Source organism: Trematomus bernacchii, unplaced genomic scaffold (genome assembly GCF_902827165.1).
Source record: "Trematomus bernacchii unplaced genomic scaffold, fTreBer1.1, whole genome shotgun sequence".
NCBI lineage: Eukaryota > Metazoa > Chordata > Actinopteri > Perciformes > Nototheniidae > Trematomus > Trematomus bernacchii.
This window is the reverse complement of record NW_022988050.1, coordinates 2866909-2889947: the sequence shown is the minus strand read 5'-3', so window position 1 is coordinate 2889947 and position 23039 is coordinate 2866909. Positions and strand designations below refer to the sequence as shown.

The 23039-nt window shown below is 42.2% G+C and overlaps 2 protein-coding genes across 8 annotated transcripts; both read left to right on the top strand.

Annotated features, from left to right (window-relative positions):
* Nucleotides 1-1816: 1816 nt before the first annotated feature.
* mki67 (marker of proliferation Ki-67) lies at nt 1817-12825 on the top strand. 7 transcript variants are annotated; one of them, XM_034118985.1, is made up of 17 exons: nt 1817-1973; nt 2466-2568; nt 2992-3073; nt 3339-3454; nt 4394-4463; nt 4576-4627; nt 5338-5934; nt 6045-6265; nt 6362-6668; nt 6892-7007; nt 7559-7730; nt 7822-7956; nt 8840-9553; nt 9670-9732; nt 9909-10054; nt 10136-11344; nt 11985-12825. In XM_034118985.1, exons 2-17 carry the CDS (start codon nt 2480-2482, stop codon nt 12567-12569), a joined length of 4674 nt encoding a protein of 1557 aa, XP_033974876.1. In that variant the 5' UTR covers nt 1817-1973; nt 2466-2479; the 3' UTR covers nt 12570-12825. The 7 variants fall into 7 exon arrangements, with proteins under 7 accessions (XP_033974876.1, XP_033974875.1, XP_033974873.1 ...); XM_034118984.1 differs by having other exon boundaries at nt 9673-9732; nt 9912-11344; XM_034118982.1 differs by having other exon boundaries at nt 9673-9732; nt 9909-11344.
* A 723-nt stretch (nt 12826-13548) lies between these two features.
* Nucleotides 13549-20235, top strand: tut1 (terminal uridylyl transferase 1, U6 snRNA-specific). The gene is made up of 10 exons (XM_034118980.1): nt 13549-13755; nt 14134-14324; nt 14497-14700; nt 15063-15177; nt 15738-15865; nt 15980-16206; nt 16324-16433; nt 17842-17964; nt 18532-18624; nt 18743-20235. Exons 1-10 carry the CDS (start codon nt 13680-13682, stop codon nt 19849-19851), a joined length of 2376 nt encoding a protein of 791 aa, XP_033974871.1. The 5' UTR covers nt 13549-13679; the 3' UTR covers nt 19852-20235.
* Nucleotides 20236-23039: the final 2804 nt, after the last annotated feature.

The following is a 23039-nucleotide window of genomic DNA, read 5'->3' as shown; positions in this document are numbered from 1 at the left end:
AAAAAATGTGTACATTTTGAGTCAGAAATCATGCATCCTTCATTTGAAAGTTTAATTAATATGCAGTAAAACACACACATGCTCAATTAAATACTGTAAAGCGTTTGCCAACTGTATTGTGTACTGTCCCTTTCTTTTATAGTTATTGCAATTATCCTGTTTTGCCATTCGAGCTCAATTTACACACTCTTTAGTAAAAGTAGATTAAATGCATTTTAAGAAGTGACATAAGAAACGTTTTACATCCTGAACCAGGCTCTAGATTAACAGATTATTGTACGAGGTTAAGCCCTACTATATGTATATTGTTATTACTTTCTGAATATGTTCATAATTGAAGTTCTTGTCAAGAGGAAGCTAAAAGAAACATCCCAGAGTAATTTTGATTGATGGTGTGGACTAGGCCCAGACCGACTAATCTATACTTGCCTTTAGGCCTATAATGGATTACTCACAAAAAAGATGGCACTAATCTAACAACCTCTGTCTAGAATGACCTATTGACCCTGAAACAGGCTGCATGCTTTGCACAGAATTATGAGCCAGAAGATGTTTTTCTCCCATTATGTGTTGTCCGACTTATTCTGATTTTAAACCTGGGTAATCTTAGCTATAAAGCCATTTTAAATCATAAATTATAGTTGCAATCAATTGTTAATGCCTTGGAGCAATTCACAAGCTACACAGCCGTTTATACAGTGTGAGAAAAAAGATATATGTATTTGTGTGTGTGTGTTGTGTTCTTTGCCTGCTGCAACATTACAGGGACGAACATACTTTATTAATGCATCAATAATTTACATTTAGTAATATAACTTACAATAGACTATACTATTCTGATACGGGGCAGTGTGCAGAAGAAGCTCTCCATGTTTTAATTCTGTAAATGTTCCCTTATGTTGTGTTCGGGTCTCCCGTCCCGTGACCCGTTTCAAGTTATAACTAATAACTACCCTCTAGTTTTTTGTATCGGAACAAGGCTTCATGATATCCTTCACAACAGCTATATAAACACTACAAAACTGATTTTGGCAATTTTAGCCAAGTCTGAACATCTCTAAAAAAAAAAGTGTATAATTTGGTGTTCGGGTCTGGGAAGTCCCAGCTGCATTGTTGTGGGTCACTCGGGGTCAAATGTGGCCCAATCAAGGTTCATCTTTGACTTTAGACACCCCAGCCCCACCCCACCCCCACCATGGATGCTTGCACCCCACCCCCTTCATCCTGTAACAATAATTATTCTGCAATCCGCAACATGCACCTGGTCTCCCATCACTCTGCCCAATCATGGGTCAAAATTGACCCGCGAACACCATGAACGGTAACAGTTTTCGAACACAACAGAAGGGTTAAATAAAAATAATCCGGGACTTTAAATTGTATAAATATATATCTAAGGACAACATTGGATATGCCAAACCTTGCTTTCAGGAAGTAGCCCAGTGATTGGTCTATCTGGGCTCTATTATACCCCGCCCCCGCCCTATAACCGAGTTGTGACTTTTCAACCAATCAGAATCCTTCGCGCGGGATTTCAAACCTTTTCAAAAAAGATTGCCTTTACTGAAGGGAGATCGTTCCGCCGATTCGTAAACAAAATAGTCCCTACAATGTAAATGTTACTAAAAAATGAAGACCGAAAACAAGAAATAACTTTAAAACGAAGTAACATAAAACAAATGTATATATAATTTCCGAAAACATGAGTTAATCCGGGGGATTTCTTTATTTACTGTATGTTTGCAATGTGGCGGAGTGATACCAAGGCACATATATGGAAGCGGTGAGAGAAGTCATGGGACGGATCTACTAGGTAGCATAGCTTCCGTTAGCCATTCGTCGATGTACATTGTAGGGCATGGTACAGTATAAATTTAGTCTGATGTGATATTATAGAAACATTTCTGTTTGTCACGTCCCGGTAGATGTTTATGGATTGCCAGAAGTTGAAGTGACTTTGAGCGGACTTACAGGTAAGGTTTAAAAACATTAACGTTTCAAATGTTTTTTTAAACGGTCAATATGAGGCCATTACACGTACGTTGAATTCGTCGTTAGCTAGGCGTTGAATGTGTTACTGAAAACCGTTTATTATGTCGTAATGTCATTTATTTCTGATTAAAATGGCAACATCGTGGCAAAACTACACGTGGAGTTTCGCAGAATTGTCGGCAGTGTTTTTTTAATTAAAGTCACGCAATCGATTACCTGCTAAATTGCAACGATTACATCTAATTACGTCGACTAAATGTAAAAACATAATGGTTGCCAAAAAAACATCCATAGCTTGCATCGGTCAGTTATCTCACTCGAAGTAAAGTTAAGCTTTAAAATACGATCTTTGTTGCATGTTTGTTAAAGGCTTCTATCTATAATATGCTTTATTTTCTGTAAATGTACATTTAGAAGATGTACGTTTTTGTGTGTTAAGCAGTTTTGACACTTGTGTTTGCACATGTTCCCAGGTAACGTTACGAAAATGCCTTTGCATGGAAAAATTGTCGTGATAAAGAGGAGTGGAGGAGATGGGACTGAATTTCCTCTTACTGGAACATGCTTGTTCGGAAGGTAAGATCACACAAATGTGAATTTAAAGTTGGTGTGCCATGTCAGACTTCAGATTCAAAGTTCCTTTAACTCTTGTCATCCTCATTTTACTAGTTATTATCTTAAGAAATGCATATTTGTCACGACAGAAAGCACATGTCATTGTAGGATTTAACCCTACTACGTGTAGCCTCATGTTGAGTTCAACAGATGTGCTGTAAAGACCTCTTTACTCTGGGGGCGGGGCTTAGCTGCCAACGTCACAATCGTGCATGCCTGTCTGCTCTTGTTCTTGCATCAAGCACAAGGGACTCTTTATTGTTCCCTTTCATCTTAAAGCCATCGACTATTTGTATTCCTGCATATGAACAAGTGCCACTTGCATGTAAACCTAGTGAAAATCCACCTAACATACCACTCTTTTAATTTTCTGTGATCTTGCAGGGTGGCCGAGTGCGATATTCGTATTCAGCTTCCTCATGTATCCAAGGAGCATTGCAGGATTGACTTGAATGAAAATAAAGAGGTAATGACGCATTCCAAACACGTCCACATTGTTTTAACAAGTTCCCCGCGGATCCTTAAAAAGTCTTAAACGTCTTACATTTATTTTTTGATATTAAAGGTCTGGAATTTTAGGAGGGGAGGTATTATATTTGATCTGGGGCAGAATGAATTAGTGTGCAGGGGGATATTGGTTTCCATTGGTCTACTGCCATACCATTTTGTTTTGTTAATGCGAAGGCAGTCATACAGACAGCTTGAGCATTGTTTGTGTTTGTCCCTCCCAGGTTGTTTTGACTAATTTGAGCTCAACGAATCCTACCCGTGTCAACGGAGAGGCTTTGCAGCAGTCTGAGCGTTTGAAGAACGGAGATGTGATAACCATTATTGACCGCTCTTTCAGGTGAGCATGAAAGTTGTTGCCTCCAGAGATTTTAACAGGATCAAACTGAATTAGTTAGGATCAGCACTTGCACTTAAAGGGGACCTATTATGCAAAATCCTCTTTTCATGTCTTTTATACATAAACATGTGTCCCCCCCTCTGTGTAAAGAGATTCTGAAAGTTTCAGGAAAAAACTTTTTGTCCTGATCCATTTATATAAAAACCTGTCTGAAAATGAGCTGATCAGATTTTGGCCACTTTATGATGTCATAACGATTTTGTGGCTTGTGTAACCATTAGCCAATCACCAACCAAGGTAACCCCCCCACCTTATCACCTGCATCTCCTCCTAGAGCACCATTGTGTTCTTTTTAACCAAATATCTCTTAGAGGGGCGTTGGGAGTGGCTCCTTATTTTCATCTAAAGTAACAGACAGAGAATCAGCACTTTGGAAACAGGGCTGAAACAGAGGGGATTATGGGATGCTGCAATGATCTGTTTGGTGTTTGGAGCCAAACACTTCAGACATGTTTTGTATATATCTGAGACCTATAATATATTGATGAAAAACAGTATAATAGGGGACCTTTAAATAATATGATCCTCAAGTGTGTAAAAAAAGAGGAAGCCTTACATTTTAACATCCACTCAATAAACAGAAAGAGTTGAGCATAATCTGCTACCAACAGATGTCACACACTTCCCTAATCAATTTACCACTTCAGTATCTCACCTTATTAAAACCAAAGTGACTTATAATGCTTGCATGCAACCATGTGGGCACAGTCTGGAGAAGTGCAAGAATCATGAAAGTACACAAACCTAATCAAAGATGCTGTTCTTAAAGTGCACATTTAGAGACAAAAAGCAATCAAGAGTTTTGGAAACTAAATCTCATCCATATGCAAGTTCTGTTTCTATTGTAACTTACAATTTCTTTCTGAATTGTCCTTTCAGGTTTGAGTACCCTCCTGCACCCACCCCAAAGAAGAGGTCATCCAGAGGAGGCCTAACTGAAACCCTCAAAGTAATTTACCCATTGGCATCTTTTAGCACTAAAGCCTTGCAGCCATCCCCATGTCTTGAAATTGCCTACACTGCTGATTAATTTAATAAATGTGTTAATTACATTTCTTCAGGTTCTCCAAGATCAGCAAGTTGGGGACAAGGTTTCCACTGAAGTTTCCACAGGTGAGACTGGTTATTAAACATTAACAAGTTGAAAGTGCTTTATTTAAAGATAATGTTGCAGAATTAGAAGTTTTGATCAAATGCTTTGGAAATTGGATAAATAAATCATTGATTATACAGTTCTTGTTTTAATATTTATCCCGGTCAATAAATATCTGACATATCAATAAAAAATCTGATTTCCCCTTGTCCTCCATTGCCTCAGGTAGTTTAGTCATTTAAAGGTGGGCTAGGTAATTCACTTCAGAAACACTTTTTGTTATATTCCATGGAATGCTCTTAACATCCCGATAGCAATGAATATATTAAATGCTTTGACAATAAATACATAAAAAAAATGTCATCAGTGGAAGCCGTGGCGCTGTAAAAAGCACGACCAATCATCTGAGCCGGCCCGGCTAAAGTAACTGGATGGCCTACCTGCCTGTCAGCCTTCCATCTGTGCACAAACTTATCTCGTGCCCTCATTGGTCATGTGCACGTTCGTGTGTGTTGGAGGAGGGGCTCTGTAAGGAAGTCTGAAGGGAGGGGCAGATTTTTTTCGGCTGCGTACTTTCAAATTCTAGCGCACTCGAGCTGGTTTCTCCATTCTTACCTACCCTACCTTTAACTCCGGTCTCTTGTCCAACATTTTTATTTTTGAATATTTGTAACATTTTTATTTTATTAATTGTTTTTAATGTGAAGTTTGTTGTTTCGCTTATTTTTAGACCCTCATCTGAAAGATGGCACCAACCAAGAAAACATCCAGCGATCTCTGGATAAAACCCTGGAGGTGGAGCCCAAGCAGGACAGCAGCCTGCAGCAAAGCAAAACCGCCTCCCCCTTCGGCGACCTGTATCAAATGATCAAACAGTCCCTGGATGTGAAGACCCCTCGGAAATCTTCTGCCAGTGTCCTTCAAACCCCCACCTCCAGGTTTTGCACTCCAAGACCTGTTTCTGTCAGGAAAAATGAGGGCAAAGCTGTCCTTTCAACAGAAGACAAGAGCACTCTCCAGAAGGAAGAAGCTAAAGTCTCTGCTGTAGCTGAGGAAACCAAGGAGGCTGAAAATGTTGGTAACACCACCCCAAAGTCTGCTAAGAAGCAGAGAAGGTCCCTCCAGACTCCTTCTACCGAGATGGCCGCACCTGAAGTGAAAGCAGCTGAAACTGCTGCCCAGTCTGAAGAGACTACTCCCCAGAAGAGAGTCCGTACACCCCCCCAGAGGTTTACATGTGAGGAGTCGCCTGTGAGACGAAGAAGTAAGGAGGCAACACCTGCTGTTACTAAGGAACAAGAAGAGACCTCTCCCATAACAGAGAAAGGTAATAAACAATGTAATGACCTGGAGTTTCCTATGGAATTCAACTAAATATCAAAGCATATGAAAATAGATGTATTTTTCCTGACGTATCGTGTTCATTTCATTCCCTAGTGAAAGGGAAGTCCAAAAAACGCAAAAGTGGAGAAGTCTTGTCCGACATGCCCGTACCAGATATGAAGAGGAAGCGTGTTTCCTTCGGCGGCACACTGTGTCCTGAATTATTCGACAAGCGTCTTCCTCCTGATTCTCCATTGCGCAAAGGGGCAACACCGCGTTTGTCCAAAACCAAGAATTCCCTCCTGAGACGAGCATCCGCCAGTGGCTTGTTAGAGGTAAGACTTTGAGAGATGTCAGGTCAAACTGTCTCCATCACAATGTTATACATCATATGAATGTATTTTAAACGTGTCTTGTTCTTTTTGTTGGAGTTTGAAGAGGAAGAAAGTCCTGCAAAAAAGAAGACTCCTGCAAAGAAATCACCCAAATCCAGGACCCCCTCTCCCAAGGCTGCAAGGGGAAGGTCTTCCTCTGTCGATGGATCTCCAGCAGTCCTGACTCCGAGTGTCCAAGGGCGTTTCTCTGTGTCACGCATCATCACACCATCTCCTGGAGCAGAAGATGTTGTTCCTGTTACTCCTAAAGTAACCCAGAGGAGGAGGAGCACCTCACGGGAGACTCCAAGTGGCGCAACATTAATGCGCAGAAGAAGTGGCATTTCACGGGCATCTATGAAAGGTATGTTAGACCCTGAAGTGTAAAATATACCCCATTAACACTGTTTGGAGTTGATCATGCTTTTGTATTGATAATAAAAGTGTGTGTGTTAAGAACAAAGTTGTCAAGAGCTCTGTGGAAAGTTTTCTTTAGCTGAATAGATGACACAATTAAAATGTCATTATTTGTTTACCACATTCAAATAATTTTAACCCCTTTTTCTTTTTTACTGTTTTCCTTTCAGTCAACAATTCCTGGGCAGACATTGTGAGATTTGGACCAACTAAGCCTCAAGTGTTTGCTCCAGTTATACATATGGTTACCAAAAAGACAACAAAGGCGGCTGTGCCCAAACCACAGGTAAACAACTAAGATGCTAACAACCAGCATAACTTGTTGGACCGAATATAACCGAATGACCTTTAACCATACTGCATGTCAACACTTACTGTACTGGGTTTATATCTTGTGATCTTAGCATGGTTAAAGGTGGGGTATGTAATTAACTTCAGAAACACTTTTTGTTGTATTCCATGGAATGCTCTTAACATCCCGATGGCAATGAATACATTAAATGCTTTGACAATAAATACATAAATCTGTGGAAGCCGTGGCGCTGTAAAAAGCACGACCAATCATCTGAGCCGGCCCGGCTAAAATAACTGGATGGCCTACCTGCCTGTCAGCCTTCCATCTCGTGCTCAAACTTATCTCGTGCCCTCATTGGTCGTGTGCGCGTTCATGTGTGTTGGAGGAGGGGCTCTGTAAGGAAGTCTGAAGGAAGGGGCAGATTTTTTTCGGTTGTGTACTTTCAAATTCTAGCGCACTCGAGCTGGTTTCTCCATTCTTACCTACCCTTCCTTTAACAATTTGTAATACTACATTAACAATCTGTTTCTCAACCTTCTTAGACTCCTGCGAGAAACATCATGGGCCATGGCAGCACTGGCCACGTGGATTCCCCTGTTACCATTGTTGTGGGCAGAGCTCAACAAAGAGTTGTTCCAACTGGCGCTGCACCAAGACTGGTCCCCAATATTGCACTCCTTAAAAAGAACATGAAAATGGACGAGGACTTGACTGGTAATTTCCCCCTTTTTACATCCTAATAAATTCAAACTCTTGTTTTTGGTAATGTATGTTGGAATTCAATATTGTACTTTTGTGTTTTCAGGAATTTCTGAAATGTTAAAAACCCCTGCGGCGGACAAGAAGAAGAGATCTGTAATCAATGAGAACAACGCCCCAAAGACTCCAGTGGGAGCATCTGTGGTTGAACCATCAGTGCTGAACACACCAGAGGAATCAGGTACAGTGTGTGCTGTTTGTATATAGGAGTCAGTCAAAGCATGACATTTGTATTAGATCTGTGGCAAACACAGGTTTATGATACTTATTTTTATGTTCAGCACTTCAAGCATAAATTAAATTGCCAAAAAAACAAAAGCTATGGTAGGGCTATAAACACACTACATCACAGGTGCTCGATTTCATATCAACACGCTAAGATAAAGGTTGACTTTTATTGGGTTTTGAGTGGTCTTGTTGGCAACTGCCTGTTTAAGAAATGTAGAAACTTCATGCATTCACAGGTGATGTAGAATAAAATGTGAAAAAGTCCTACGCATGTTTTAACAGACCTTAAAGGTGGGGTAGGTAATTCACTTCAGAAACACTTTTTGTTATATTCCATGGAATGCTCTAAACATCCCGATAGCAATGAATAAATTAAATGCTTTGACAATAAATACATTTTTTTTTTAAAAGCTGTAAAAAGCACGACCAATTGTTTTCACCGGCCCGGCTAAAATAACTGGATGGCCTACCTGCCTGTCAGCCTTCCATCTCGTGCACAAACTTATCTGGTGTCCTCATTGGTCATGTGTGCATTCGTGTGTTGGAGGAGGGGCTCTGTAAGGAAGTCTGAAGGAAGGGGCAGATTTTTTTTCGTTTGTGTACTTTCAAATTCTAGCACACTCGAGCTGGTTTCTCCATTCTTACCTACCCTACCTTTTTAATTCAGGCATCTAACAAAAAGCGGTAAAAAAAAAACTAAGATTAGGGAACCTGGAAATGCCTGGAACAGATTTCAAGTTTTAGAACCCATTTCTGCACCACTGTATTGCCTAAGGCTAAAGAGTTTTACAAATGAACCCATTAAGTAACATGTTTTAATGTGACTTATTCTCCAGGTGAGATGATGGTGTCTCCACTGACCGTGTCGTCTTCAGTGAAAGGCAGAAGCTACAACAGTGAAGCAGTGCAGCGCCTCCTCAATGATGAAGATGAAGATGAAGAGTCTAGCTGCATCAGTGAAGTGCCCGTCTCCAGCGAGCAGCAGTGCACAGATCTGAAGAAGACCTCCGCAACAACTCCCAAACAGAAGCCAGAACTACCAGAGTGTCTCACCGGAGTGAAGAGGATCAAGAAGACGCCAAAACAGAAGTCCGAGCCAATCGAAGACCTAAGAGGGAAGATTCTGAAAACTCCTAAGCAGAAGCGTGAACAACAGGAAGACTGTCTCACCGGAGTGAAGCAGATGATGGCGACTCCTAAACAGGAAGCTGTAGAGGACATCAAGGTGGAGCTGCTTACAACTCCCAATGAGAAGGTTGAACAACATGAGTCCATCGCCGTCGTTGAGATAGTTTGTGAGACCCCACAAAAGGAGACTGAACCCATCGAAGACCTCCAAGAAAATGTCCTGGAAACTCCCAAAGCTCCAGAAGCAGAAGCCACACGTGTGGATGATGTTGAGGAAAGTGCAGAGACACCGGTGCGAGAATCTGAAGAGCCATCTGAAACGACCGACATGTTAAGTGCGAGCAGTGGGGCCCCAGCGGAACTTGAAGACCTCACTCAGGCTGAAACAGTTGATTATACTTGTTGTGAAGTCAAAGCAAAAGGTTAGTTGGTTCTTAAGTTGGATGAGATCAATATGAAAAAAGAGAAATAAATAACAAAGACATGAATGTAGGCCGCATTACAATAAATGACTGAATGTTTTTGCACTTTGTCCCAGAAGAGCCACAAGATGATGTGCCATCAGAGGTCAAGGATGTTCCCGAAGTTATCGTGGAGAAAGGTATGTTGACTAATATTGATCCCATTATTGTTCTTGTATTCATTTGTACTTGAACTATATTATGTTATGCTAAAACTAATAGAAAGGAACCATAGCAAAAATAAATTGTTGAAATGTACAAATAATTTATACTTTAAAGTTTTTTCACTATTGTGTTTCATGTCTCATTTCTGAAGCAGATGCAAATGATGTCGTCGACGATGATATTGAATCATCAGATGCCGCCAAAACTGTCTCTGAAGCCCCTGTAGATGAGATTGTAGCTGTGGAAGAACCCAAAATGGAGACTGTTGATGATGATGTATCAGAAGAACCAGAAGTGGTCACAGTAGATGAGAAGGTTACTGAAGAACAACCTATGGAAGATGCAGTTGAGAAGGTATCTGAAGAAGAACCAGAAGTGGTCACAGTAGATGAGAAGGTTACTGAAGAACAACCTATGGAAGATGCAGTTGAGAAGGTATCTGAAGAAGAACCTAAAGTGGAAACTGCTTCTGAAATAGTCACAGAAATGGACACGGCTTCCTCAAAGCCCGACCAGAAGAAAGAATCTGTTCGAGGCAGAAGGACCAAGACGGTTGAACCTGAAGAAGCTGATGGTCAACAGGAAGCAGTAGAACAATCTGAAGAGCCTGTCATCCCTACACCATCCAGAGGAAGAAGGGTGAAGAACACTGAAGCTGCTGCCCCATCCGCTGTCAAGCAAACAAAAAGAGGCAGAGATGCTAAGTCTGAAGAAAGCCAAGATGTTGAGCTCCCAGTTGAGGAAAGTGAGCCTCTTCCCACCGAAGCGGCTCCTAAGCCTAAACGAGGAAGCTCTGTTAAAAAAGCTTCTGAGGTCCAAGAGGTTCCCCTCGTCAGTGCCACAAACAAGCTCAAACGTGTCAGGAAGGGAAAACAAGCTGCTGAAGAACCTGAGGAAAAGCCAGAACCTGAGGCTGAAGAGAAGAGTGAAGAAGAACCAGCTCCAGTCAGAAAATCAAGGGGGGCGAAAAAAGAAGTAGCCCAAGCCGTCTCGGTGAAGAAAACCCGTCGAGGTGCAGCTCCAACCCTCAAGGAGACGAGCGAAGAATCCACAGTTTCAGAGCCGGCACCAGCTCCAGTTGAGCCGGTCAAAAAGGGGAGGCGGGCAGCAGCAAAGCCCGCCACAGTGACTAGCGAGCCAGCAAATCCCTCTGAAGATTCAAGCAGTGCTGTTCAGGAAGACGCAAAAACACCCAAAAGGAAGGGAAAAGAAGCTGCTGTAGAACCAGAGGCAAAGCCTGAGGCTGAAGAGAAGAGTGAAGAAGAGCCAGCTCCAGTCAGTAAATCAAGCAGGGCAAGGGGGGCGAAAAAAGAAGTTGCCCAAGCCGTTCCAGCGAAGAAAACCCGTCGAGGTGCAGCTCCAACCCTCGAGGAGACGAGCGAAGAATCCACAGTTTCAGAGCCGACACCAGCTCCAGTAGAGCCGGTCAAAAAGGGGAGGCGGGCAACAGCAAAAACCGCCACAGTGACTAGCGAGCCAGCTAATCCAACTGAAGATTCAAGCAGTGCTGTTCAGGAAGACGCAAAAACATCCAAAAGGAAGGGAAAACAAGCTGCTGTAGAACCAGAGGCAAACCCGGAACCTGAGGCTGAAGAGAAGAGTGAAGAAGAGCCAGCTCCAGTCAGAAAATCAAGGGGGGCGAAAAAAGAAGTTGCCCAAGCCATTCCAGCGAAGAAAGCCCGTCGAGGTGCAGCTCCTACCCTCGAGGAGACGAGCGAAGAATCCACAGTTTCAGAGCCTGCTCCAGTTGAGCTGGTCAAAAGGGGGAGGCGGGCAGCAGCAAAAACTACCACAGTGACCAGCGAGCCAGCTAATCCCACTGAAGATTCAAGCAGCGCTGTTCAGGAAGACGCAAAAAAGAAGGGAAAACAAGCTGCTGTAGAACCAGAGGCAAAGCCTGAGGCTGAAGAGAAGAGTGAAGAAGAGCCAGCTCCAGTCAGAAAATCAAGGGGGGGCGAAAAAAGAAGTTGCCCAAGCTGTTCCAGCGAAGAAAGCCCGTCGAGGTGCAGCTCCTACCCTCGAGGAGACGAGCGAAGAATCTACAGTTTCAGAGCCGGCTCCAGTTGAGCCAGTCAAAAAGGGGAGGCGGGCAGCAGCAAAGCCCGCCACAGTGACCAGCGAGCCAGCTAATCCCACTGAAGATTCAAGCAGTGCTGTTCAGGAAGACACAAAACCACCCAAAAAGAAGAGAAAACAAGCTGCTGTAGAACCAGAGGAAAAGCCTGAGGCTGAAGAGAAGAGTGAAGAAGAGCCAGCTCCAGTCAGAAAATCAAGGGGGGCGAAAAAAGAAGTTGCCCAAGCCATTCCAGCGAAGAAAGCCCGTCGAGGTGCAGCTCCTACCCTCGAGGAGACGAGCGAAGAATCCACAGTTTCAGAGCTGGCACCAGCTCCAGTACAGCCGGTCAAAAAGGGGAGGCGGGCAACAGCAAAAACCACCACAGTGACCAGCGAGCCAGCTAATCCAACTGAAGATTCAAGCAGCGCTGTTCAGGAAGACGCAAAAACATCCAAAAGATCCGTCAAGTGGAACGCAGACGTGGAGGTCCTTGAGGTTCCAAAGGCAACACCTGTAAAGGCAGTCCGAAGCAGGAAGTCAAAACTCTGCACCGAAACTGTGTCAATGGATGCCGACAAAACTGAAGAGAAGAATCTCTCAGACAAAGTTGTTGAAGCTGCGCCCGTCAAGAGAGCCAAGCGAGTGGCAAAGGTCGTTGTTGAAACTGCGGACGAGGCCGAGACTTCAAGCAAGGTGGAAAGTGTTGAGACTGAAGCACAGCCTAAACCCCGCAGAGCAAGAGTCGCTAAGAAATAAAAGCATTTGTAGATTGTCTTAATCCTTATTACCTTTTTTCCCTTTTAAAGTCTTTTTGTACTTTGTCATTTTGTATTAGTCAATGACATTTTAGAAAGTATTTTTAAAAATGAAGCACTGCCTTTCTTTTCATTAAAGCAGGGAATTTTGTTTTGACCATTGATTTCGTTACAAGTTGTGTTTACCACTGGTTTCTGCAAATATTTGTATGCCGAAAAAGGTTATAAATAAATAAATAAATTGGTTTGAATGAAAACTTTGTCTCAATTTTTCTTTATGTCCAAATATTATTCTGGTACTCTAATACCGTTTTGTAAGAAAGACCGGGATAATAATTTACCAAATAGCTTAAAAGCACTGGAAGCTTTTATGAATCCTACTTGAGGTACAGATACTGCTCTCGTCCATTATTGTTCTGAATTTTGTCACTAACAGGAACTGCTGTGAAGACTGAAAATAAATGGCTTTTACATTTTCTGGTGCAGAGCAAAAACAACATGGGTTTTATTCACAGCACTAAAAATATTACTTTCTTAGGGTAAGTGAAAGAGCGAAGGGAGTGTAAATTGGTAAATGGAGCTTTAAAAGCCAGCTAGCTTCTAGCCAAGATCAAGTCATAATGAATGTACCGACCTTCCTTTGCACAAAACAGTATTTTAAAATGTTTTTCTGTGTATTAAGTTTAAAACGTTACAAGCTCTTTGCTTTGAAATTGAAAACAAATTTCTATGACCTTTAAAAGACTTGCTGTTCAAATGCTATTTAAGAAATAAACGGTAGGATATGTTTGTGCTGATAACTTCGACTCATACATTCGCAATAAATAACATCAATATGATTTAAAATACAGAACAAGTGATGTAATTATCCAAAAAATTAATGCCGAATCTATTTCAGGCTTTGCCGCGCAAATGGAAAACCGGAAACGGATGATAAAACGGGAGCACACACCCGGACGGATTTGAGAGACGCACCAGATACAAACGCAGAGGCTGCGCTGGAGGGAGATTTGAGAGGCGCATGGAGAGCTGTCGTTCCGAACCTTGGCTCACTGGAGACTAATTGTTAATATATTTCTCGCTTTATCGCTACATTTAACTTTTTACCACCATGGAAGCAAACCCGAACATAAAAGTGACGCCAAAAGGGTTTCTCTGCATCTTATGCAATGTCAATTTACCTAACTGTAAGTATCTAAAGCTAACTTAGCCACGTTCAACTTCTTATATATGATTTCATTGTTGCTGTTTTTTGCAAGCCCCGACATACATTTTAACTGTAGCTCCTAAACCGGTGTTTACAAATAATCCCAGCTAACTTTAAGCTGTGAAGGGAGTGGAATATAATAACATCATTGTCTCTTAAATGTAAAATGAATGACATTAATTGATACTGTTAGCTAATGTTGGACCATATCTATGTGCTATATACAGGGGTTGGAGAAGTACTCAGATCTTGTACTTTAGTAAAAGTAGAAGTACCAGAGAGAAGTCCTGTATTCAAAATGTTACTCAAGTAATGAAATGAAGCCAGGCTATGTTGTTGATATTTTCTTTTCCTGCAGTGCCAAGCCTGGGTCAGCATGTGAAAGGGCGCAAACACATGACTCTGAGCACGGTGAAGGAGACCAGGAAGGCCCAGGGGGAGCGCAGTGTGTTCGTCAGCGGCATCAAGCCTGACATCTCTCAGACTGACATCACTGAGTACTTCCAGAAGTTCGGCGAGGTCTCAGATGTTATCATGGATAAATCCAAGGTTAGTCAGGTGTTCATAATGAGATGCAGTTCATACTAAATAATACCTAATCATAATACAGCCTCACCGTGACCAAGGTTATTTTAGTTTTGGGTTGGATGTTCCACAGAATTTCACTCTGACATTCAACTCCCTGATATAGTCTGACTGTGATGTCTCTCTGCGCTCACAGGGTGTGTTCGCCATCGTGCAGTTCACTGAGACCAACAGCACACAGGCCACGCTGTCCTGCCTCGAGCATCGGATGAAAGGCTTGAAGCTGCGAGTCAAACCTCGGGAGAAGAAGGATTTCAAGCTGATTCCCAAGAAGGCCGGGTCGGAGAACCTCCAACAGTCTCTGGACCGTCTCAAACCTCAGCTGTGTCAGTTGGCATCTGTAAGTGTCCTGCATCAAGTATAAAGCGTGAAGGGGTCTATGTGGATGGCAAATAAACATGATTGTAAGGAGTGTGATAGCATCTAGAAGCTTCTTGTGATGACTTTTGAAAGTTTTAACCATGTTTGATACAAAATAAATTAACTTTTTATACTACACTTACTATAACTTGTGTATCCTCATATTATCAGCACACAGTTTGGGAACATTGTATACAACCCTCATATTTAAACAGGAAATTATGCAAGTGCACCTACAATCATCAGTTTTTTGGACTCCACATAATTCTTATTAACTCAATGAGAACAGTACAGTTTATTATATCGCATATGTGTCATCAAAGTCTTCTTTATTCTCTGTAGGTGGATGCACAGATGCAGTACGTTGTCGAGCGATTTCAGCTGGGAGACAATGAGAAGAAAGCCCGAGAGTTGCTGGTTCAGCTCCTGCAAGAGGTTTTCGTGGAGTTTTTTCCAGGTGACTTCTTTTGTAAAGTTGCATGCTGAGAGTAATTTTCTGAAATCCATTGTTCCTACGGGTCCTTGAAATTCTTCAAGGAAAAAAATCTAAGCCTGAAAGTTTTAGATTACGGATATAACTCAGTGTTATGCCCTAATCTGTGTCTGAAACTATGACATGTTGGGTCCCTTGAATTTGAAGGAATTGGGCCTTGAAACGTCTTGACTTTATGTTAAAGGAGGTGTGGGAACCCATGACATCTTGCCTTAAAGATAAGATAGAACTTTATTGATCCCAATTTGGGAAATGTTTGAGGCAAAAAAAAGACATTGTACAATAACAATTTTAAAAGAAAAGAAATAAACTAGAAAGTATACATGTTGAATTTACAAAATTAACAAGATATAAAGCAAGGTATTATATTTACATAAGTATGTGACAGATGGAATATTAAATATTAGACTGAATATAAAAATGTACAGTGAAGAGAGAAACTATGGAGCAGAGAGTTCTGTGATAATTGTACCAAAGCTTTATTGGCTCTCTCACTTCTAATCCTATCTGTGGATTGGTTGCAGACAGCCAGATTCTGCCATTCGGTTCATCCATCAACACTTTCGGCGTCCACTCCTGCGACATAGACCTGTTCCTGGACCTGGAAAACACCAAGGTGTTCCAGGCGCGTGCCAAGTCCACCACAGAACAGGTGTGACATTTTTACATACACACCATGGCCATTATTTACCTCAGTGTTGATACATTCAATAATGTAACTTTTCACAGTGCCTGCAGAGTATTTAATCGTCTTTGTTTTCTTCAGGCAGGGGAGGCCATGTCAGACGATGGCCGCTCAGAGGACTCCATCCTGTCTGATATCGACCTGTCCTCTTCCTCTACCAACGAGGTCCTGGAACTTGTTGCAACAATCCTCAGACGCTGTGTCCCCAGTGTGCACAAAGTCCACGTGGTCGGCAGTGCTCGCCTCCCTGTAGTCAAGTTCCATCACCAGGAGCTGAACCTGCAGGGCGACATCACCATCAACAACAGGTACAAAAGCATTCAGTGTAAAAGTCTTCAACTGTAGTGAGAATAGTTTTTCTTCTTGTACACAAAGCAGAATAACACAATGGTTTTATTTTTCTCCTGTCCTGTATCCTTCACTAGACTGGCAGTAAGGAACACCCGCTTCCTACAGCTGAGCTCAGGGGTGGAGGACAGGCTGAGGCCGCTGGTGTTCACCCTCCGCTACTGGGCCAAGCAGAAACAGCTGGCTGGTAAGATGAAATGACTCAAAAGGGCCCTATTATGCTCATTTCCAGGTTCATATTAGTATTTTGTTCCTCTAATGCAGGGGTGTCAAACTCAATTTCATCCCGGGCCACATCAGCATTATGGTTGCACTCAAAGGGCCGGTTGTAATTTTAATTATATATAAATATACATATGTAAATATATAATATATATTAAATAATGTATTGTATTACATTGTTGGCCCTGCATTGGATTATTATCAGTTCTGTTAATATCTTCCTAAATAACTACGTCTGAAAGCAGAAGTCTAGGGCAAATAATTGAAAGTAAATATTCAACAATTACACCAATTGTATTGTATATTATATTCTTTGCAAGCTCTTTCTCATACTGATATTCTGCACAAACTGTGCTGTTGTATTTTCTGTAAAGTGTCTTTACTGTAGGGTATTTTTATTATATGTACAGCACTTTGGCTCGACCAAAAATCGTTTAAAAATGTGCTATATAAATAAAACTTGATTTGATTTAATGTTCAAAAAGCTCTTTATTTGTCTCATACTGCCTGTGCTGCAGCACCTCTTTTCACCCTCTGTCTGAAACCAGAGCCCAGTCTGCTCTGATTGGTTAGCTGGCCGGCTCTGTTAACCGCTTAGAGATGTCCCGCCCCTAAGCATATCACGTACAATGTGTCAGAGTGTGAGTGTTGGGCAGTGATGTCACTATGTAAACAAAGGAGGCCAATGGAGGCGTTTCAGGCAGAAACTCTCTCTTGAGGGAACTTTGGGATTTTAGCCTTTGCAGACCATTTACATGCACACAACCTATATAAAACAGTACAGGGAAGGGAAAACCCCAAACGGGAAAATGGAGCCTCTTTAAACCTTAGTGCAACATTTGTCTGTTCTATACATTTAAGTAGTCATTTCATGTTTTGGTCAGCAGATGTCAGCAGAACTCCACTTGCCCATTTGTCTGAATGCCCTGATTTATAATACCTTTGAGTGCCTTGTTATGTGCTTTAAAGAAATGGCACAAGTACATCTTCATTTGTGTTGTATAACTACAGGCTGTATCCCCTGATATAGAACTCAATCTTAATAAAAGTGTTCTTCACTAAAGAGCCCACTAATTACCTCTTCACCTGGGGCACATCATCTTTATTCCCTCAGATGAACCAACTTGTGCAGAGTGATTAGCAAAGCATGATGGGGTCAGTTGCATGTTAGGCTGCTGTTGTCATCAACATTTAACTCAAAGTACTTGCATGGATCAGTGTTGCCTCGTCCCCAAAAAAGAAATTCATCATATGTCAAAAGAAAATACATTATACTTATTGATCTATGTTTTACATCTGGCTTCACAAACATGCCCTTCAACTTCCGTGTGTTTCAGCTTTTCCTTTATCACTGGTTACATTGTGTCCTTTAGGAAATCCCAGTGGTGCCGGTCCTCTTCTCAACAACTACGCCCTGACTCTGCTGATCATCTACTTCCTGCAAAACTGTGATCCTCCTGCCCTCCTCACAGTGGACCAGCTCAAAGACATGGCGTGTAAGTGCTAAATCACTCCTACGCTCAATACGCCTCAGACAGGGGCATTTTCATAATCTCACCCTGAACAATGCTTACTTTTTAAAAAAAAGTCTCATTCTTAAAACTCTTAACTGCACACATTTGTCGTGAATTGCTTGGATTTTGCCCGTTAGTTAAACAGCACTTTTCACGAGGAAGTGCACGTTAAATAATCATTGTGTTCTTCGTCTCTGGAGATCTGTTTATGACATGTGTGACATCTCTCAACTACTCTTCAATTGTATTTACCTACAGGAAGAGAAAATGTGCTTAACATGAATAGCCACAAATTCTCTTAAGTTATTCCTACTCGCAAATTGTGTGTTTATAAATGGAGAACTTGAATACGATGTTTCTAGGGTTTCAGTCGGCCTCTATTTCAGTGTTTGAAAAACGTAATTATTTTTTAATTTAAAAGTATTTCTTACATATTGAAGATGATTTAGTTGGTCCAGTACAATTATAATGTCAAGACCATTTGCCTGTTTTGCTGCCTTTTGTTTAGATATGCCATTTATTTATCGTTATGTGTTAACCTCTTTGCAGGTGAGGAGGAAGAGTGTGTGATTGAGGGATGGGACTGCACCTTCCCTAGCCAGCCTATAGCTGTTCCCCCCAGCAAGAATACGGAGGACCTCTGTAAGTGAGAGTATTACTAATAAGAATGAAATGTGGCATCTTCATATATTCTAAATACAAAGCCAGCATACAGCCCTTAATGTTTCTTCATATGTACACATGTGTCTTCTCTATTCAGGCCCCCTGCTCTTTGGCTTCTTCACCTTCTATGCTAATTTCGATTTTGCCGGTAGTGTCATATCTGTCCGGAAAGGCCGTGCACTCCCAATCACTGATTTCCTCAGCCAGAATAAAGCGGAGGAGGCCATGCAGGAGGAAAAACCCACCAAGCCCCAACCCCACGGCCCAAAACTAGGCCCACTAAATCTATTGGACCCCTTTGAACTCTCCCACAACGTAGCTGGCAACGTGACCGAGCGCTCTCACCGCAGCTTTCAGAGAGAGTGCCAGGACGCTGACAAGTACTGCCGCAGCCTGCAGTACCAGCGCAAATCCATCAAGGGGAAATCATGGGGGCTGGTGCGCTTGTTTACCCCCCATGGGGATGCCCCGCGGGCCAACACAGAGCAGCTGACCATCAGCATCCCCTTCAAGTTAGCGTCGCTACCCGAAACGCTGAGGAATGAGCTGCACATGGCGGGAGATGGTTTCCGGTTGCTGTGGTTTCAGAAGGTCTGCTCTGCCGTGGAGGGAGTCTTTGAAAATGTTCTCAGGTGTGACATCGCTCCCTCCACAGACGCCGCCTTCGGTCAGGATTCAGTGGTCGATGCCGCCGGGGAAATGGAAACGTCCCTCAACACGTCGACAAACGACAGCTTTGACAGTTTAGAATCCCACGATACGGCTGTGGTCGGTGCCAAGAGGCGGCTGTCCTCTGGCAGCGAAGCATCTGTGTCGCCTCAAGGCAAAAAACCGAGAATGACCAAAATGCGAAAGCCCGAACTCCCTCACTGGATCTGCGCGCATAAGCACATGGTGTGGGCCGGCCGGAGGAGAGTGAGGAGGGAGCTGATCAAAGATACTGACTGCAGGCCGGAGGGCAGCTGCATGGAGCTGGAGGCGCAGGTCACAGATCACATCATCGAGAAAGAGCCCGAGCTCAAGGAGACCCTGGAGTTCAAGGTGCAGCCGCAGATGGTGGGCGAGACGGAGAGCACGAAGACGGTGCTGACGCTGGAGCCAACCAGCGACAAGACGGGAGTGTTTCACGACTTATTTCACTTCCTGGAAATCTTCTTGCCTAAAATGGTAGAGACACTGCTCGAGAAAGAAGCAGGTAGAGCGTAAAACAAGACGTGTTTAGGATGTGTCTCCAATTTAAGAATTTTCTTTATTTGTTTTGAATCCATTTAATGCTACGAATATTAACCCTTAAGAGACATGAAAGAGTATTATGTGGCTTTTTGTTGGCACTTAAGTTGGCTATTATATTTGTGAATGTGGGCTTTTTCAGAATATCAAGTTTGTAATATTTTCCCATATCTTTGTACTTTTTTGCATTTAGTATAAGATATCCTGACTTAGCCCTACTTTTATGTTTGAGACGCGGCTTGTTTTTTGTGCAGTTCTGTACAAAATTATTATCTTAAATGATGAAGCTTTAAAGGGATATTCAGTGGCTGACATTTGATGCTATCTTCAAATGAATAAAAAAATATTTGTATAACGCCACCTTCAGTTATGTGTCCATTTATTTTCACACAATCTTTAAACAGTATTTTTCCATAAAGACTCAGTAATTGAGCTGTTCTTAGATCCACCTCGAGCCAGAAGGGGGCCATTAAGTGAAGCTCAGGTCTTTGCTCATATGCCCGAGACGGATGAGAGTAATTACTCATGCAGGCAGACCGCTTTATTACAGCAGGACGAGGAGCTGAGGGAGGCGCAGGGCTCCCGTGCGCTGATTAACATCATTCATCTCACTTTTAAAGGGAAATAGAGTTGTCCGCAGGTTACATGTGGGGCTGTGGAGACGGCTGTGATGATGAAGATGTTTGAGACGGCTTACAACATGTTAATGTGATGCAGGATTGCTTTACAGATGGGATGTTTGTTCTGTCCATGGAATAAATAAATACAACTGTGGTATAAGGACTGAACACATTTGTGGTCCAGTAGAAATCACAATCTGTTCTTTAGATAATAGAATTTAAAAAAAAAACGGTTCCAATGTTTGTAGCCAAACCAAACAAGCTGTTTTTTTTTTAAGTATATTTTGTCCCATAATCTTATTTGCTATAATAATAAAGGCACATTTTGCATTATGACTCGACTTGAATATCATAAAAATATTGATTGTAAGCCAAACTACAGCATGACTCTAGGTGTGGGAATGCTAGTCTGGTCATTGGTTCAGTCCAGTATCTCAATTTGATGGACTTTCTTGAAAAGGTATCCCAAATTTGATATGTTTTAGAGGATTATTCATATTTTATTTTGGTATCCCCCCTTAATTTTCCTTCTGGTAGACCAACAAGTTTTCATCTATCTTATACATTCTCCTTTATATCAATTATTATTTGCATCAGCACCAAATTCGGGATTCTTTGGTGATCCCCTGACTTCCTATCGCACCGCCACAAGCTTCCAATTTCTTGGTTTTGAGTGAAACATCTCCACAACTATTGGTTGGATTGTTTTTCTACTTGTTTTCCCGTTTGCTGAGACACTGCCCGTTCTCTTGGGTATTTTCTCTTCGGATGTTTGGATGGCACATCACTTGAACAACAGTCATTGTCTTTCAGCGACAACCCTGGCTCCTCCAATATCACCATCCCTTGATATTGGCTTTTTGAACACCTCAAAGCCTGCGGATCAAAGTGATTTACACCAAGGAGGTGGGGTTTCTTTTGTGTAATAGGTGTCCATTGGGAAGAGATCCTGAGTCAACACCTCTAAGACGTGAAATCTCAAAAGCTTGAGGGCAATATGAACAGATTACGGCTTGTTCCCGATCTGCTATGACGCATGAATACAGTCCCATTGAGTTGGACGTCATCTGGTTTTGTAGAGCTGTACATTTACGGCATATCTAGTCATGGTGAGTAAGACTTTGATTTGGTCTTATTTCATTGTGATACAGAAATAGCACTTTGGCTTTCTTAATTTATAGTAGCGGCTTTGAGAGCATGCTCTGAATCAAATCATCGACCTTTTCCCCGAGCCCTCAGACACCTGTATAGCCATCCGTCAGAATTACCTGAAGCTGCCACTGCCAGCCCTCATAAACACATCAGCCGGTGAGATATTGCTGTAATTGGTGGGCTCTGCTTTCCAGAAAAGACTTTGATTCACTAGAGGGGGGCGGGGGGCAATAACAGAAGGCATTGCTGTTTTGGATGCCAAATGAGAAGCCCTGACTTGTTCCCCTAGAGCAGGGGTGTCAAACTCAAATACACAGTGGGCCAAAATTAAAAAATGGGTACTAGTCGAGGGCCGGACTGGTTCAATGTTTATTGCAAAAACGTATTGAAATGAACTTATTGCACATATTAAACCTGGAACTAACAAAGCTTAAATTACTGCCAACATTAAACATTAAATAATCAGTTGCATTCATTTCTTATGGCTCTATCTGCAGCTTTCCCGGAGTCATTTCTTATGAGTACATTTTTCCACAGGCCAACAACAGCTTCAAAAAAACAATTTCCCTCAAAGAACAAACCAAACATGCCCTGTTGTCGCAAGAAAGAAAGTGCAGAAGGAAACATCCATGTAAACTCAGTGTGCTGCTCTGTGATGCTAGTTCAAGCCAGATACTTGGCATCTCATCTTGGGTGCAAGTTCATCAATGTTTGGGGTCAGGCTCCGAGCTGAGGAGACCCTCAGGATTGAGTGAAGGTCTAATAGTAATTAAAAATTATCCTGCGGGCCGAAATTAAATCCACCACGGGCCTGATTTGGCCCCCGGGCCTTGAGTTTGACACATGTGCTCTAGAGGACTGACTGCTCCATGCCCCTCAGCCATATCTGAGATAGTGTGTAACATGAAACTTAAAGAGAGATATGTTATTGTTTGCTACCCGGCACTCCTTTTAGAGCCATTTATGTGGTCATGAATTACAGCATTGTGGTAGTGGGCAGCCCATCTTCCCCTCCATTTTGTCTCCTGAGCTGTGCAAAGAGACCTGGCCGCATGGAAAGCACTCAGTTCATATAAGTGGCTCCCCTCACTCTGGAGATAAGGCAAAATGTAAAAAAAAACAGAGGCATAATAATTTCCCTCTTTGTCCGTGACGGCAGGAAGGGGTCAGACCTTCTCCCGGTTGATTGCTTGTATACACAGATTTGACTTTTATAAGCATGTTTGTGCAATCTTCCTTTTTGTACTTGAACTAGTCGTGCAAATGGAAATGGGGAAGTCATGGCAAAGGGAAAAGCTTTTAGAGCTCCATTTGTACAGGTAGATTCCTACAGTAAGTAGATTTCTATAAAATGTCTACGTACATCTTCATCCTGTTTCATAAGGAAAAGTT

What these genes read in the sequence shown, in the direction of transcription:
- mki67 (XM_034118981.1), top strand. Translation starts at nt 2,480, where the DNA reads ATGCCTTTGCATGGAAAAATTGTCGTGATAAAGAGGAGTGGAGGAGAT. An exon ending in GAACACACCAGAGGAATCAG is followed by an intron (nt 7,957 to 8,839) that starts GTACAGTGTGTG and finishes CTTATTCTCCAG; the next exon opens with GTGAGATGATGGTGTCTCCA. An exon ending in AGGCAAACCCGGAACCTGAG is followed by an intron (nt 11,345 to 11,984) that starts GCTGAAGAGAAG and finishes GAAAAGCCTGAG; the next exon opens with GCTGAAGAGAAGAGTGAAGA.
- tut1 (XM_034118980.1), top strand. Translation starts at nt 13,680, where the DNA reads ATGGAAGCAAACCCGAACATAAAAGTGACGCCAAAAGGGTTTCTCTGC. An exon ending in GACATCACCATCAACAACAG is followed by an intron (nt 16,207 to 16,323) that starts GTACAAAAGCAT and finishes ATCCTTCACTAG; the next exon opens with ACTGGCAGTAAGGAACACCC. An exon ending in CAAGCAGAAACAGCTGGCTG is followed by an intron (nt 16,434 to 17,841) that starts GTAAGATGAAAT and finishes TGTGTCCTTTAG; the next exon opens with GAAATCCCAGTGGTGCCGGT.